The 18,406-nt window shown below is 34.9% G+C and overlaps 1 protein-coding gene across 1 annotated transcript in view; it reads right to left on the bottom strand.

Moving 5' to 3' along the window:
* Positions 1 to 1,271: 1,271 nt before the first annotated feature.
* MTNR1A (melatonin receptor 1A) overlaps positions 1,272 to 18,406 on the bottom strand; it is a 47,873-nt gene continuing 30,738 nt past the window's right edge. Inside the window, exon 2 of the mRNA XM_072335518.1 lies at positions 1,272 to 2,240. Coding sequence (XP_072191619.1) covers positions 1,372 to 2,240 — 869 coding nt within the window. The 3' untranslated portion in view covers positions 1,272 to 1,371. The remainder of the gene's footprint in view (positions 2,241 to 18,406) is intronic.

Genomic DNA, 18,406 nt, shown 5'->3' with positions numbered 1-18,406 from the left:
CCGTATTTGAACGTTGTTACAGATATGAACACTTGAGTACTAAAAGGTATCACAGTTGCAGTATCTTTCCAGAGTTAAATATTCCATCCCTATAAGCTCAGCTTGAAGGTGAATCCAATTGTCTTCCTCCATCAGAGGACATATTTTTATCAACAGAGATGCCACGTTGGAGGAGACATGCTGTCTAGGTATGCTTTCTCATTTCACAGTGTGCTTCCTCTCAATGAAAAGGCACCTGCTGTCTGTGGAAAGTCCACATAACAGGCCTTGTCCTGAGAGTCATGTATTCCTCCTTCTAGCAGCATCATAAGTAGCATTTTCTCTTTATTATTTAGATGCATTTAATTGTTCTAGGTGAGTATTATTTTTATAACTGTGGTAAACTATGATTATTTTAAAAAGCTTATCTATGACAGATTACAAAATAACCTATAAATCTTATACTATGCCCAGGAGATCAAATTGAGAAAGTTGTCACATGCTCATTCTGTAAATATTTGTAATTTCCCAGGGTGTAATGAGAGTATGACTCAACTAATCAGACAAAATGCCATTCTTACCCACTGTCACTTTTGAAAGCATAAGTCTTCTGGCAAAGGCTCAGAAATTCTGTACCACACAGAAGTGAGAAATACTAGTTCTTCCTTGCTTAAGTTTTTAGGACATGTCTCTCCAGAATCTCTTTTGGGGAACTTTCCAATTTTGTGAATTACTATGTCTTCAGAAAGAAGTGGTGTTTTATATTTTTCTCCACCTCTCCCAATTGACTTGAGAAGATGAATCACCTAACTTTTCTTTCTTTCCAGTCTATCCTCCCCTCTCTGTAGCTTTGATAATAATAACTCAGTTACATTTCTTCCCCTGAAAACTATTTTGAGTTTGAGAAGTCAGTTGGGAATGCCATTGCTCGGAGTTCTGGTAAGGTTTAATGTAAATAATTCTCAGAGCATATTTCCTAAAATACGACCAGAGAGTTTTGAACTGGGATTGTTACTTGGCCAAAAGATGCAGGTAGAGAGCAGTGAGAATAGTTTTGTGGCTTCTTTCATTGAGCTGGGTAATATGGATATTTCTGTTTCATTCTATCTCTGCTATCTCCGTTTGAGAGGACAAAAAAAAAGTATCCATGCATAATTTGTATTGTAATTCCCTCAAGGATATCACTGTTTTTTTATATGAGAGATCTACCACTGTATAACAGTATCTGTAAGTAAAGACTCTGTAACTTGAATTCCCAAATATCATGCAAAGATTTTGATCAAAGTGCCTTCACTGTAGAATAGAGAGTTCAGTATAATATCCAACAGTAGGTCTAATGAAACAGATTCTTTATTTGGATGCTGTGGAGTGAAAGTAATAAGGTTTCCATTTTCACACAGAGTCCACCTTCACTTGATTGTTGTTTGTAATCAGCGGAGAAGGTTTACTTCTTATCCTGTCTGCTGCATCATTAGAACTGTCCTGGAAAAAAGCTTTTGCTGTACAAAAATTGACAATAATTTTCTTGTATTCTCTTCTGAAGTTCTGATTCAGGAGTCCATATATGATGGCATTAAGGCAGCTGTTGAAATATGCCATATAATAGCTAGACACAAACAACCACTCTGGGATCCTAGGTATTATAGTTTCTGGGTCGACAGCCACAGCAAGGCCAATGAAGTTCAAAGGAGCCCAGCAGACTGCAAACAGTACAAATACCACAAACATGGTTACAAAGTTTCTGAAGTCATGTGGTTTCAGTCTGGGGTTGTTGTCTGGTTTAACCCTTCGTCTTACCTGAATAACAAGGATCCATATTCTCAAGTAACAATAAGTAACTATGGCTATGGGAAGCATGAAGTGGAAAAACACCACTGCTATTGTATATGCTGAACTCACAGACTGTGCAAATGTGCACGAGTAAATCCTGGGGTCATACTGTAAAGATCCCACAAACAGGTTGGGCACAATAGCAACAACTGTTAGGACCCAGATAAGAGCAACATAGCACAAAGAATTCTTGTCGCTGTACAGCTTGTCATATTTGAGACTGTGGCAGATATAGCAGTATCGATTGATAGCAATGCCAGTAATATTGAAAATTGATCCAATGACACTTAGGCCCATCAAGAAGCCACTAATCTGGCAGTGAAGATATCCCAGATTCCATCCATTGTGAAATACAGATGTGAGGACCAGTGGATATGGATAGATTGCTACGACCAAGTCTGCAATTGCCAGGCTTACCACAAATATATTTCCTGTAAAATAAATATAAAAATACAAGTATTAGTCTCTCATTTGCTCTCTTCCATTACTTCTGATCTTAATATATTAATGACCAGCCTTCGTGGAACACTTTGTATTTAATTAATTTCTAGTTTCTAGGTAGAAATTAATGTTCACGTGTAAGAAATGACATTCATTTTAAATCTAAGGAGGATGCTTAATTTAAGCCTGCACCATCTAAAAGAAAACTGTCTATGGGTTTAATTACAATTACCTACTATTTTTATCATTTAATTTATTTGAATTCTTCTAATCACACTCAGTATTTATATCATTTTAAAATATTCATAACTTTAAGCCTTGTTTTGGCTTTAAATAGTCTTTTTTGAAAAATCAGCATAAAAATATGATAACTAATACATTTCAAAACTTACAATCACCTTCTGTATTTAATTTAATTCTCTTTTCTTAAATTACCCCATAGCTTGTTTTTTGTTTGTTTGTTTGTTTGTTTGTTTGTTTCAGTTCTGAAATGAAAGTTTGTTTTTCCATTTGTATTTCAAGCTTCCATTTCAGTGATATCACCTGTTTTAATCTTGTGAATAGCACTTAAGTATACCATTGAAATTCATATTACTTTAGTAATAGCTCATCTGAATATTTCCTAGCATTTCTGGATTCTAAGGAGAAGGACACAAAATACAGAAGATACAGCTTCTCTTCTTTTTTAAAAACAACTATTACATACACATATATGTGTCATGGTATTCATGTCCGTATCAACAGAAATATATAAATGTATACATGTACATGCATGTGTATACAATACAATTGCAGGTATATACATGTGTTTGGGTATAAGCGCATGTTAAGATTACTCACAGAAGATTAAATTTAAGCTATCGCAACATTTAAGAAAATATACTGCTAGCTCATTAATAATCCAAATCAGCTTTGGTGAACAATTTTATGCATTTACCTTGAGCAGAAAAAATTACGGATAAATAAAAATATTTTAAGAAAAAAGGTAAAAGTACTTATGGTCTAATAGGATATTTAATTTTCAAAAAATACTTTTAGTATTTTACTTGAAAAAAATTAAATACATATTCTCTCGCTATTCTTATGCTTTACATGGTTGTGTAGAAATATTAACTGTGCAAACAAATTTAGACAAAAAAACATCAATTATTCAGCTCAGGATTCTACTTATTCCCCTATATTCAAAGCTTTGATTCTAGCATGAAATACTATGTTTGGCATTTATACTCATAGCAATTGGGATAAATGGCCTCAGAAGATAGTTTTCTTAGATTTTGTATCTGGATTTAGAGATGTCTCTCTTTCTATGGTCTCCATAGTTTCTTCTTTTTGCCTGTGAATTCATTGCTAGGCTGAAATATGTTTATCCTGTAGGCTTTAGCACAATTCCAGATCATTTCAGTAGTAAAATCAGAGCTCCCTTAAGCAGAAGCTCCGTGTTTTACTTAGGAATTCAAAAATTGAAATGGGCTTAAAAGATGGTAGTGGTGAGGTTCCCCTGCCCCAAATGCTGTACATTTAAAGAAATAGCTCAGATAATTCCTAGATGGTAAAAAGAGCTGGGACCTTGTTTAAAGAATACTTGAAGAATCCTGTTTACATTTGCTTATAGATTTTTTGCACAGTTAAGACTGCTCATATCAGACCTATCTGGTACTTCTTCTTCCAGTGATCTACATGAATACTGTCATTATTGTCAGTATTGACACACTTGATACAAAAGGTTCAGCTATTGATAAGAGATATGTCGAAAGAAGCATGGGGAAGAGTAGGTGCTCTGTCTATGAATCAGATTAATTTCAGGCCTCAACAAATTTGGGAGCCATGGTAATCGCAGCTGTTCTTTCCAGTAGATTGCCATAGGTCTAAAAACCCTGAAAGGCAAGAAAAAGATAAGCTATTTCATAAGGCACTGGGAGGCCAAGTTGGGAACCTATCTTTTTAGACATTCATGAACATGGAAACAAAACTCTCTGTGTTCTCCTGGCTAGCAGACAGGCCTAGTCTTGGGCTAAAAAATTGCTGGGAAACCAAATGCTTTCTTGCATTTAACTTGCCTTTTAGGAATGGTTGTCTTCTGACTTGGGTTCTGATGCATTTTCCATGTGAGTATAGAAACTTTAAGTAAAAATTGTTTGGATTTAGTTTGTTTGTTATGTGTTTGGAAGTTCATTGTTTCAGATTCTGATGTTGGATCTGAAATAGTGCTGACATTTCACATGTTGCATAGCTCTTGCTTTAAAAATTGGAGCCTTGATTTAGGCATCCAGTATTACTGGAAAATACTCAATGAAATTCCCATATATTTAATGGTATATTGTGAAAACAAAAACTCTTATGTTTGTGGATCATTGCTATTGTAGTAGTGAGTACCATAATAAATAAATAAATAAATAAATAAGATCTAGGAATAAATCAGCTTTTATCCTCAGAGTTGGGTTTGAACAGAATGTAGTAACTGAAGTTCCATGTTGAGATGTTGTAAAAAAAACCATCCACAACATCAAAATCTTTGGTAGTCCTTGACTGAACAAAAACTAGTCTTCTTCCTAAGAGGTTAAGATTAGGTTGCTGGGAAAAAATTTGATTTATGTAAGTGAAGAACTTGTTATCAAGCACTGACACAAGTTGGCTGAACAAAGAATGTAGAGTTTAGTTTCTTGTCTATGCAATTTAATAAGTTTAAGCAGCTGTTGTGGTATGGATGTATGTGAGAAGACAATCTAATGATCATTGACTTTATCAGCCTGTTCTTTTAGATGCAATGTAAAGCAATGCTCTGTTGAATACTAAAAAATGAAATTATTCTGCTCAGCAAACACGTAGCAACATCAGACCTACCTGCTAAATTAAAAAAACAAAACAAAACAAAACAACAACAGCAACAACAATAACAAAACCTGCAGCAAAGCAATAGAAAAACAAATACTTTTCCAGACAATTCAACTTCTCCAAGAGCACAATATAAACTGAATATAAAACCCATGACCTTGGCAAATTATAAAAATACATGGGATATTAATTGTCCCAATTTCAAAATTACTTGGCATCAAATAAGAACCATATGATGTTGTGTCGATGGCATGTAGCATCTGCATAACATAAATTATTCTCTAGATAAGGTCTTAAATAGGTCCAGAAATGAATGGGAATTAGTATGTCTGCAGAAATTTTCAGAAATTTAAGTGCAAGATATTAATGGAAAAATACTACAATTGCTTAGTCTAAATGGTTCTCTGTGTCTCTTATAGAGTTAAACTGAAGGAGGCGAGGGTCCACAGATCTACTTCCTCAGGTGTTGTGAAGTATTTTGATAATTTAAAAAAATCTAGCTTGGACACGGAAAAAAAGAAATGAAAAAAAGTGAAAAAAGGAAAACACTTACCTAAGGAACAAATAGCAAAGAGCTAAAGCTATTAGAAATTCCAGCCAGAACTTTTTGGTACCAAGTCAATCTGAATGAATTGTATTGAAAATATCCTTTTGCTGTCAACAGTTTCAAAGCTACTGTTTCTCCTTTTTTTGTAAAGATATTTCTGTACCTTTTAATATTGGATGCTAAGTCACAATTTCTGTTTATTTATTCCAAATTCTTTATCATATAAATAATGTATTGGCTTCTTATTACAAATCCTTTCCAGACATCATGTTTTAATCATGGTGCTACATTTTGCAATATAAGTGTTACATATCCCCATCTTTAATCAGTTTTAATTAATGCTTCAGGTTGTACCAAATTTAGCTAAGGGGAACATAAAGTCTTTATGCTGACTGGAGATGCTTTTGCTTTTAGGCAAAACTAAACAGTTTATGCAGCTGTTATTCAACTCAAGTATGAAGGTTTTGTTTCAGTGGCCACTAGCTCAGCTCTCTCTTTAATGCTTACTTGTTAAGTGTGTCTCTATGGAAAGAGGTTAGTAAAAATATTTGCAATGTTGAAACAGTTATTAGACCAAACCTACTTTCTAACTACAAGTTCCATGCCATTCCTATTGATTGTCTATTTTTATTAGCTCTCAGATTTTGCCAAATGTGCTGTCATTTCTGATTGTTTCATAACTAGGCTTAATTAACAGGATGCTTTGCTTTCTAGAAGTTGTGATTTGTTCAAATATTGTGTTGCAAGAGTTTCATGTTCATCATTTTTATAAATTTAATGGCATCTAAGTTTTAATTTAGATTTTAAAGCACTTAGTTCTGATGATTCTAGTATTTCCATTGAAGTACTAATATTAGGTGCATGGTGATATTAAACATACAGTAAGAAGTAGAAAATTCAAAAGTGATACCTCACAGTCATAACCAAACAGTGCACCATAATGACATGTTTATATCAAACAAAAGTGATGGCATTGAGTGAGAGCTAGCAAAACATGCAGTTCAGAAAACTTATAATTCTACAACAGGATGGTAGGAGTGAGTAAGCCTCTGATTCAATTATATAAAACATCATGGAAAATGAGATAACAGGCTGGTTTGTCTAAAATAATATTTTGTTTGCCATATTTTGTTCCTATGAGCTGGATCTCCTTCTAGAAATACATTTTGGTAAAAATACCTGTTGGTCTTTTCTCTGTATCTCTTCCACGTATAGCCATTTCCATGAACAACGTGGTATCTCAATGAAGGATGACAGATCTAGTATTTGTTTCCTACTTTGTGTACAGTTTTGCCCTAAATATTGTTCCATTAGTGCCAGCGTTTCACCTTTTAAAACCTCACAACCAACTACAAAATCGAGAAGTGAAAGCTCATTTTTGTGAGTGTCCAATAAAAATTTATTAAAATACTCTTTTTCATGTATCGGGAGACAGAGCTGAAGACTGTGGTCTTAACCAGTCATAACCTTAAACAGTCATGTGGGTTCAAGGAAAGACATAAATGTCCAGAATCTTTCTAGAATCACTTTAATATCAGAAATTTACTGTACCAGGCAGCACAGTTTGGGATTTCACAAAGGTAACGAGTAATAAAAACTATTAAACAAAAATTTCTTTAATAGGGGGCAAGTAGTCAAAATAATAAAGGCAACTGAGGTCATGTAGACAAGAAAGGGCAGACAGCCCTAGCTTCACTAAAGGAAGATTCTAAATGTTTAAGAAACTAACAGTCCTTGCTGTTCAGCATCAAATTGGCACAAAACAGATGAGCAGAAACATATGAATAAATATTACATAAGCTCCAGTTACTCCTGGGAGCTTCATTCACTTTACAGATCATAATATCAACTCCCTTAGATCTGAAAAGCCTATTTTTAAACTAAAGTCGCTATTTATAAACTTGGCCTGAATCAAGAAGTCCACATGCACATTAAATTTAAATAGCGTGATGGGACTGTGGGTTTTTGCTTCTGATTAGCAAATTAACCCTCGTCTTGCAGGTGGTAAAGCAAGCAAATATAAATAGCTTAAAGGCCATGATGTGTACTGTAGCTTTTAATGCTTGTCAGAAAACCTCTTTCTCTTTCCCTTTAAATTAGAAAAGACTTTATATTATTTAGAAATTTTCTTAAAGCCTCATTTGAAAGTGCACCTCTCAGACAGGATTTTCAGGTCCACGCTCATCTAGAAGAGATACTAATGAAGCCAGCTGTGTAATTACAGACATGGCAATTGCCTGCAGCTGTTAATGATGTTGAGCAGGGAGCATGTGAGCACGGAGGAGAAACTATTAAATATTAACAGTTCAGAATCATTTATATTCTTTCTAGAATAGAAATTCTGAGTGTCACAGAGAGATTTAGATACTGCAAGGACCAAAGTAGCCTAGTCTTTCAACCTTATTTGTTGGAAATTCAGGATGCTGAACGTTACAGGTCTGAAAAGCTAGAGAACTGCATAACAGTATATTTGAAAGATAACCTGTACTGTAATACGTCATCCCATTGTGCTGCAAACTGAACAAAATTTGACATAATCAGTACAGAGTGAATGAAAGATCTGAAAAGAAAAGGTTATACTGTATTTAGATTATTCTAATTATCATACAGAGTCTTCCAGTGAAGCTACAACAGAATTTTAATTTGAAATGCTTATGCCATCTTCTGGTCAAGAAAATTAGATACATGGAGTAATTGGCAGAAAATGGCACCGAGAGAATATATAATAATCAGCACAAAGAAATTGAGGGTTTCGGTGGCAGGTCCAAGCTGGCTGTAGCCCAAGTACATACACACATGATTTTAGTAGTTTGGCAGGTTGCAGAAGACATAAAGTCTTTTGATGTCCAGTGGCACACGCATGAGTGAGACTGCTACTGCTTCCCTTCTTTCAGCCTAGAAGTATTTTTCAGTGATATTTCTGGTTCTTTGCTCGTGATAGGAAAGTTTTACTGTCAGGGAGAGAAAAGAACTGAGCCCATATGATGGATGAGTGCTACAGACTTGGGGATGGTAAATTGCCTCTGGCAGTTCTGTGTGACATGTCAGGGCTGCTTTGAAAATATCTCTTATATTAGACCTCTCACATGGCAGGAGTACTTAATTTGTACTAAGGAGCAGATGTAGTAAGTGCATGGAACACTGAACAACTCAGCACTGGAAAGACAGGTATTTCTGGATGGGCTGATAAGGACTGTGTTAGCCAGTGGACAAATTTACATGCCATGAAATATAAAGCAGCTGAGAAAAGCAGCAATAAACAAAGGCCTGGACTGCAATTGCACATCTAGGCACCTAATGCAGGAATAGACAGAACTTGACTGCAGAATCAGACCTTTTGTGGGTCTGATTTTAAAGCCCTTGAGGTGGCCAGGGTCTGGGTCTTTTTAAGGGTTTATAACAAATGAAGGATTTTAAATACTAGCAGTCTGAGCCAATATTGAACCTTAAGATACACTTATCATTCTGTTAAACTATACATTAGCATGAAATATTTTGCCTCAAGGATCTACACAGAACATTCATTTCCAAGATACTTTGCTTTAGAACAGCAGCAAATTGTTTGTGATTTCCTATTCTTATAGTGAAACCTCTACAGTTTCATTAGGATAACATCTAGCTAATTAATGTTTACTTTAGTATGGAGATATTATTAATAACACTAAAATTGCCATACTCCTTTTTAGGTCTCAAATTTAAGAATAACAGATGAAAGTAATTCCTGCTAAATTGAAAAACTCAGTTTTTTTTTAAATCTTCATTGACAAATCTCCAGTATACGATGATAATAGAAACAGTTTAATTGCACTGTATGGATATTTCCTGATACTCAAAATGAGTATTGCTATAGTTATACGCCACACAGTGAATAAATGTATAGTTTGTCAATTTTGTGCGTGTTCTTCAAATTGCAGAAGTCGTGGCAAGTAGTCCAATTAGATCTAGTTCTCTTTAAATAATTCTTAACTTTGATTTTATTCTGTCTGTTCAACCTCAGGAAGAGGATTAACATAGCATAAAATATCAAGAAGGCTTGTATGGGCATTGAAGAGAATCAACACACCCTGCTGTCTTGCAGGTAGAAATTAGAAGCCAGAGCAGGCAGACATAGTTTGCAACCCTCGTTTTTAGTGTGAATATTTGGCCTGGCTTCTGGCAGGTCATTGGGCTTGTGTGATTTCAAGGTCATGGCATCTATTCCCTCTGGACATCAGCTTCTTCTCCCATGTATTTCAGAAATCAACTAGATTTCCCCAAGTAACTTATCCACTTTTGCAGAAGGGGAATTATATAACTGCTTCCAATTTGATCTTTTCTCTGTCTCATTTTTACCATTAATTTAGGAGGAAAAGAATCCTACAGAACTACCTGTTTTTCAACAACGTATTGCCCAGATCTTACAGAATACTAATGCTGTCATCTCAGTTCAGCAGGCTGTATAAAGACTATTAGAATAACAATGCTGCTGATGTCAAAGGATCACACAGCTGAACTGTATCGTAGTACCATGAAGATAAGGTCACTTCTTCCCCTTTCAGTTGCATTTGCTCTGGAGACTAGAAATAAATGCAAGGACAGAAAACAGTGCAGTCACAGCTTAGATAAACAAAACTCATAATGCATTTCAGAGACTTAAATAAAGGACAGGGAAAAAGCTGGAAATAGCAGAAATGGATACACGTGAAATATAATGAAGTCTTGTATTTGTACTAAAACTAATAGATCAGTGCAGACTGGTGCTGGAAAATGGAAAGACGTAGCCTCTTCCTCTCCAAGATCTAGTATGTATTATGAGAAAGTAAATAGGAAGAACCATGAAGGTAAAGATACAATGGACTTCCAAGCTGAAAATATAAAATCTTTCTTAAATCTTTTTTGAAAGTCAAATTTTTATGCAATGGAACCTTACGGTTGATTTTGTCCATAGCATTATTCATGGGAAGCAAAAGAAGTTTAAAAAAAAACACCACCACCAACACCAAACTCTATCAAGGATATAAAAAAAATGGATTTTCTTTCTGTTATGACTAATAACAATATAGGCGGTCATTCAACCAATCCCACATTTAACTGAGTAGAAACAGTAGAAACAGTCACAGTAGACAGCAATTCTAGCAGTTCTAAACCCTTCAGGTTCTTAAAAATGTGAGAAGACACAGAAATGTTCTCTATTACTTCCTCACTTCATCAGTAGGATGGTTTCTAGGGGATATTAATTCCATTGTGTCATTACCAAAGACACAGCTGCCTCCAACTCCTCTTGCCTCCCTTTCATATTTACATTGTCTACTCTGTCACAGTAAAAACCAGAAGTGGGAGGGTCGCAGGCCTTGCAGAACAAAGAGAAATGGTATCAAGTGTCAGGGGAAATTAACTAGAATAAACAATAGTTTAATTGCAACATTAGCCAGCTTTGTTTTAAGTAACTCACGGTAGCAAGAGAGTAACTCTTCTATAGCACAGGAAATACATTTACCATTTGAAACTAAAAGAAGATGAAGAATTGGAACATGTACATGCATGGTGGCAGGCCAAGGATGTTAATAACTGTATTCTCTAATGCTTGAAATGAAAAAATGAAAAAATTACAACTATTATAACTTATCTAGACTAAGAAAGTGTGAAGATCCCATGAGTAGTTCCTTTCCACTGCAAAAAGTTTCATAAACTCTGAAACGTGCTGTAGCTAACAGACCAGAATAGGCTCTTCTAATCCAACACTGAAATACCTACACTACTCTCCTCTTTATGTGTTAGTTTGTAGCCTGCCAAAAGAATCACTTACAACATGTGCCTTTGTATTTTGCTAGCCACCCACACCAGCTACAGGACTTTGTACCTGACACAGTGAAGTGAAAATATGCTGAGAAATACAAATTCAACCTAAAGTATTTACACTGGCTGTCAATCAAATTCAAAATACGACAAGGCAGCAACTGAGGTTTCAGATAACTTCCTTAGAAAGAACACATTGGTGGGAGAAATCTGTACAGAATTGCTGCAGCAAGCCATCAAATTCATAGTCCTGACAATTAATGTGCATAAAAATCTTAAAAGTAACAGCATAGTTAGCCCTTTGTATAATTTAAAATATGGATTTATGTATATGATACATGATAGATTTATGAGAAATGGAAAGCAGCAAGTAGTTCATTCACTATTGCCCTGATTCATACATATAATTAATTCTCAGATTTTAGTATCTGTTTAGTATAATTAATTATTTGATTCTTGATAATTGTTTTATTATATTATATCCATATTATTTATGTATGATATATATATATACATTTTGTTGATACAACCTCAAGTTACAGCTGGCATTTCATATTAGAGGAAATTAAGGCATTGCACTATCTGAGGTAAAATCTATGTTTTTATATTTTTCAAAAAATTGGAGGAAATAGACAATTTCACTGCACTTTATTTTTTTTCCTAAAAATCTAATTTCTAGTCCTCTAAGAGAATTAAAAGGGATTTAGAGAATTAGGATTTAGAGAAAATATTTTCTCAATTTTGTAATGCTATTTCCAGTGCCTATAGCACTAGTCCACTGAACGTGACAGTTAACTATCACAGAAAACTTCATGTATTTTCACAATGTACCATGTAATTAAGGTCTTTTATTACCATGTAATTAAGATCTTGTAATTAAGGTCAGCCTCTTTAGGGGACTTTACTTCTCTTTAGTAGGTACTGTCATACAACTCTTAATTTTTTCAATATCCACTTGTCTAGTCAATTAGTAAACACATAAACTTTCTCTTTAAAGCATATTAGAAATGAAAAAGAGTTATAATTTATGCAATTTATCCTAAGAACATTAAATTAAGTTCTTTAATAAGTGCTCACTTACATGGTGACAAGTAGTTTGGTATGATGACAAACTCAGCAAATTTATGTCCTTAGAAAAACACCTGTGCTAGGTGCTATTGGATAAAATAGGTACTGAACTGCATACAAGTTCAAATGAGTTAATGGGTCATAGAATCACAGAGTGGCCTGGGTTGAAAAGGACCATAATGATCATCTACTTTCAATCCCCCTTCAGGGTTGCCAACAACCAGACCGCTTAGGTCATTTAATTACTTTTATCCTGTCTGAGTGGTGGTGGCTTTTTTTTTCATGCGTAGCACTGTGGATTTTGTCAGAAGCACTTTATTTTTCTGTTGTTTAAGTTTATCAGTGATGGTAGCCAAAAGACAATGAGGCTGTGAAACTAGAGGGAAAAACATAAATATGGTTGAGTGTCCATACCTACATATGTCTTTCAAAATTATCACTCTGGATTCTGTTTAATCTGTACTGTCTGTCAATTAGAATGAAAAAAATAGCTGACATCAATACTTGATGTCAAAAGTATTGGATTTTTTATTATGGTAATTTCAGTACAGTAGAATATAAAACCTGTGCTATGATACATCTGAATTACTGGTACCCAGTAATTTTCATTATGACTCAGACATATCTTCTCTGCTTACCTTGATAGTTTGTAAAATGAAGTTCAGTATCTGCACTGTAAAAAATGTGTGAAATTTCTCTTTGTGAAAACAAAACAAAACAAAATTTGGAAAAGCAAACCACCAATGTAATCTTAGTCTTTTAATAGTATGCATATAAAGCCTTGGCTGTTGTAGCTCCTTTCCTTTATTGATGCCTGTTTGTTTTCTTCTGAGCCTTTCTGTCTTTGACTACGTTAGAGAGAATCTTAGAAAAAATCTTTTAAGCAAGATGAGTAGCTAAATATAGACAGCTAAAGATAGTATCCTTTTAAATATTCAGTAAAAACTTGGCGTGTTCTATCTCTGAACCTTACTCCTGAGTTCTCCATCTTTTTTTAGGTATAGGTTTTTAGTGTGTCAACATACTTCATTATTTATCAACATTTAACAAAGCAGAGAACAACATTTCTAGACTGGAAGCTTAAAAAAAAAAAAAAAAAAAAAAAGAAAAGGAAAAAAAAAAAGAAAAAGAAAAAGCATAAATCAAGAAATGTTGGATAATCATCTTAATTTATATTGCTGAAAGTATGTCAAAAGAAAGAGGATTTGTACAATCTGTATGTCAGAGATGGACTGTATTTCTATCATGTCTCAAAACTTGACATGAAGGTTGTGAGAAGTATAGTAAGAATAGTGATCAAGTGGTAAGGCAACACTAAATAGTCCCTTTCCCTTTCTTTCCTTTCGTTCCTAGTAAGGAATAATCACTTCATCTTTTAAACATTATCCTTGTAAAATATTCTACAAGTGACTGTTAATGTACATCAGCAGTCACTTAACAAATAAGAGACTGAGCAGTAAAAAGAAACAAAAAGTGTTTATCTTCCACATCTCATCTAGAGCCTTCTAGACTTCTTCCTTTAGTTTCAGAAACATTTGCATTTAGCTTTGTAGGTGAAAAGATTAAAGATTCCTCCAGCAGTTTTGGAAGTGAAAGACAGCTTGAGCTTCTCAGTGAGTTGCTTTATCCGTTTCCATGTATGAGCACAAAAATGTATGCATTAGCAGATTAATTTATTTATAAATATAACAGCAGAATGGCTTCCCCAGAAGATTCTTCACTTTTTCAAAACATATATACACCCAGATTAACAGCCTTCATTTGTGTGAAGTAAAACTGGTCAGTTCACAGTGCAGAAGGAACTATTTTGGTAACATAAAAAAAGTCTCCTACAAAGTTTTTTATTGAACTTATGCATCTCAGCTTCAACCAGTGATGAGGAACAGAAGCATTTACTGTCACTATATTCATTTCATAATAAACTTAAATTCAAAAAGTCCAAGGGGATTTTTAATAGAGTTTCCAGTATCTGAAATGCAAAGTAAGCTCTTTAAGATATTTTTAATCATATTTTATTAATGAGATCAACCTTTCTGTAAACCTGGTGTGGCAGCATGTTGAGCTGGTCAGAGATTAAAAATCTATTTATTTTCTCCATCCAGTAAGCTCAACAAACAAAAACACCTAAAACAGGGAAGAGGAAAAAAGAAACCAGTTTCTCTCTGCTTTTTTTTCACACTTTCAAGGTGGATCTCTTCTTCCAGGATTAATTTACTTCAGCACTCTTATGGTTTCTTGAGGACCTCTTTTCCCCATTTCTTAGGCCTGATTTGCTTGCAGTTCTTCTTAGCAGTGTGTTCCTGTGCCTGGTGCTTCTTGGATGGTGCTTGCTTTTCTTGACCCTGCTCAGCTGTTTCAAAGAGATAAAGTGATCGCCTCTTCCTTCCAGGGTTTTAATCTCATCCAGATATGCCCTTACTCTGTGGCTTAACCCAGCAGACAACAAGTCACCACACAGTCATTCTCAATCCTTTCTCCCACTGTGATGGGCAAGAGAATCCAGAAAAAAACAGCAACAAAGTAGAACATGTAAGCTGAGATAAAAACTATTTAATAATATAGAAAAGGAAAATAATAATAATAAAAAAATAGTAATGATAATACTATAAAATGAATTGCAATGGGATATACTATTATATGGCATCAATTTATGATATCACATGATATATATGATATTATTTACATATTAATTATATACTATAATAGGTACAATGTATAAAGTATGTATTTACAAAAAAAACATGATTGTTCATCACCCTCCCACTGATTTCCAGCTAGCCTCTGAGCAGCTGCTGCCAACTTGGCCAATACTCTACCATTTTTAAAGTTTTATTTTCTTATTTTTTCTGTGATATCATATACTATGTAACATCCCTTTGACAAGTTTAGGTCAGCTGTTCTACTTCTGTCTCATTCCAAATCCTTGTGCCCCCACATCTCCCTGCACTAGCAGGACAGTACAAGAAGTTTAAATATACTTGACTCTGTGTAACACTGCTCAGCAATAACTAAGTCATTGATGTGTTATCAACTTTGCTTTCCTACAAAAGACAAAATACAGCAACAAACTAGACACTATGAAGAAAAAAAAGGCTCAGTCCCAGCCAAAACTGAAACACCTTATTAACAAGATATAGCATGCAAAGAAAATAAGAGTCCTAGTATCATGGATTCCCAGAATCATTAAGATTGGAAAAGACCTCTAAGATCAGCCAGCCTATCACCACATTGTCCACTAAATCACATTATCATATGCTAATACTACACTTTTCTTGAAAATCTCTAGGAATGGTGACTCCAACACTTCCCTGGACAGCCTGTTCCAATGCATTGTGATTCTTTCTGAGATTTTTCCTAATATCCAACACGAACCCCCCCTGCTATAACTTAAGGCTACTACTCTCATCCTACCACTGATTACCTGGGAGAAGAGGCTGACCACCACCTCACCACAATCTTCTTCAAGGGAGATAGCAATAAGGTCTCCCTAAGCCTCCTCTTCTCCAGACTAGCTTCCTGATCTGCTCCTTGTAAGATTTGTGCTCCACCAGAACCTTCACAAGCTTTGATGACCTTCTTTGGACACATTACAGGGCCTCACTGTCTTTCTTGTAGTGAAAACTGAACTCAGTAGCTCCAGCTGCAGCCTTGCCAGATCAAGTACTGAAGAACCATCATGTCCCTGATCCTGCTGACTACATTATCTATGACTCAAGTCAGGATGATATTGGCCTGCACAACCACCAGAGCACACTGCTGTCTCATGTTCATCTGGCTTTTGACTAATACCCCCTGATCTTTCTCGTCCATGCAGTTTTTCAGCCCAAAGCCTGTTACAGTTCACGTGGTCGTGAACAAAGTGCAGGACCTGGCGCTCAGTCTTAATGCAGCTCATACAAGTGTCCTCAGCTTATCGATCCAACTCTAGTGGAGGGATAAAAGATTTTGTCACAGAGGAATACATATTTATTGGAATCCATAAAATTTAAATTAGAGGTCTTAACAGGAAAATTATATGGTATTGTTTCTCAGTTACTATTCACTTAGTGTAAATCCTATCCTATGAGACATGATACACTTGTGTTCCAAGATCCATTTGGAAAAGAAATAAGAAAGCTTTTGGGAGGATGCAAGTTGTTCAGTAGCCATTACCACGTTCAATTCTTATTAATCAAGCAGCTATTGTGAAGAGAGGAACTGGACGTTAGCTTGTACATTAAAGAGATATACCCTGTACATGAAAGAGAACTTGACTGTTCCACGGGACACATTAGAGTCTATTTCTTTGTGCCAATTTGCACAAAGTGGTTTGCTTGCTTTCACCAATCAGTTCTAGGGCTGAAGGTATGTAGGAGCCTAAAACTTTCATTCAATTGACATCATAGCTCTGTGTTCCATACCTAGCTATTTGATTTTCTCTGAATTAGACAAAAAGGAGAACAAAAAGATGGAAAAAAATGCAAGCAACTTCACATAAATATGACAGTTATCTCTGTGTATTTTTTAATCCGAATCAGAGAACCTGTCATTTCCCACAGCTGCCCCCTACCACATCTCTGGAAGGTAATGTAGCTAATTCTTAGCTACAGTCTCAAGTAGGTCCAGCACTAAACAACAAACACAGGACTGGATTTTGCCCTTGCCTAATTGTGCAACTTCATGCTATCTTTTTGACCTATGAAACTTCCTTCCTAGCATTTCTAATTCCTCTTTTCTCATCTTTTCCCCATATTCATCTTTTCCATTGTCTATTTATTATATATCACTCCATGGACAAAATTTGTATTCTCAGTATTACACATGCTATTGTAATCAATTACTGTTAGGTATGTAGTCAAATAAAAACCACTAAAATCACTTAAAAAAACAAAACAAAACAAACAAACAAACAAACAAAAAAACTCTGCTGTCGTCACATAACATTTAAAAGAATTAACATTATTCCTGACAGTCAAGCTCTCTTCTCCATTCTACCCATATCTGTGTGAATAAAAATAGGAGAGATCTGCTCCAAAAACAGAAGGATGAACCATTTGGAAGTACCTTACTTACACCACAGCCAATTTTGTTGCTTCCTTTCTTTCTCTTAGTGATGAACTGTTGGTAGGGGATATATGAGGAAAGGCAGCCTCTGAAGGAAAATATTTATTATTTGCTAATCTAGTAGAGAACTGAAAGAATATCACTTAGTCATGGGTAGTTTCTTGTTCTTATGAAACGTGGTTAAAAAGTAGGTGCATCTGTTAGTGACACAAGCAAAGCTAAAATGAATTTGCTTGTATTTGTTGTATAGTTGCTACTAGTGTTTGAAATTGATACACCAAATTGATAATCCTGAAATTGTGAACACATCTAAATGTTTCATTGAGGTTGTATTAGAACTACTGTAAAAGATATTACATGTTAAATACTTGAAATCCTTAAGTATTCTAGCTGAAATTTAGTACTAAACCTAACAGTCATTCAAATTCAAGTAATTTCTTATTCTAAATGCCAAATGCTTTGTTTGTCATTTAATATTAGTGAGGCCATTGAAGTTAACCAGGTTTCCAAGCCTCACATCTGCTGTGAAGTTAACTAATGTGTGAACAGCATGATTTATTTGCTCTCAGTTGAGTTTAAGAATGAATACAGTTAATACAGTGGATTTAATAGCCTGAGTTAATCTTCCAGATACAGTTCTGTATTCATATGGCATGGGTCAGCCATGAAGAACAAGGAAAAGCCAGTATTTGTGTTAATATGCAGTGATGTCACAATCTCCAAAAAGAGCTTCACACTCACAGGCAAGTATCCTAACTGTGATGACCACTGCAGAAGTACTGCTGATGGATAGATATATTGTTAAACTTCTGGTAAATTCAAGCCAAACAGAAGCAATTATCTTACATGATATTTCTGTCTATTTTCTTACAATTGTATTGAATGAAAACT

Source organism: Excalfactoria chinensis, chromosome 4 (assembly GCF_039878825.1).
Source record: "Excalfactoria chinensis isolate bCotChi1 chromosome 4, bCotChi1.hap2, whole genome shotgun sequence".
NCBI lineage: Eukaryota > Metazoa > Chordata > Aves > Galliformes > Phasianidae > Excalfactoria > Excalfactoria chinensis.
Note: the sequence above shows the minus strand (reverse complement) of the source record. Positions and strands in the feature narration are given on the sequence as shown.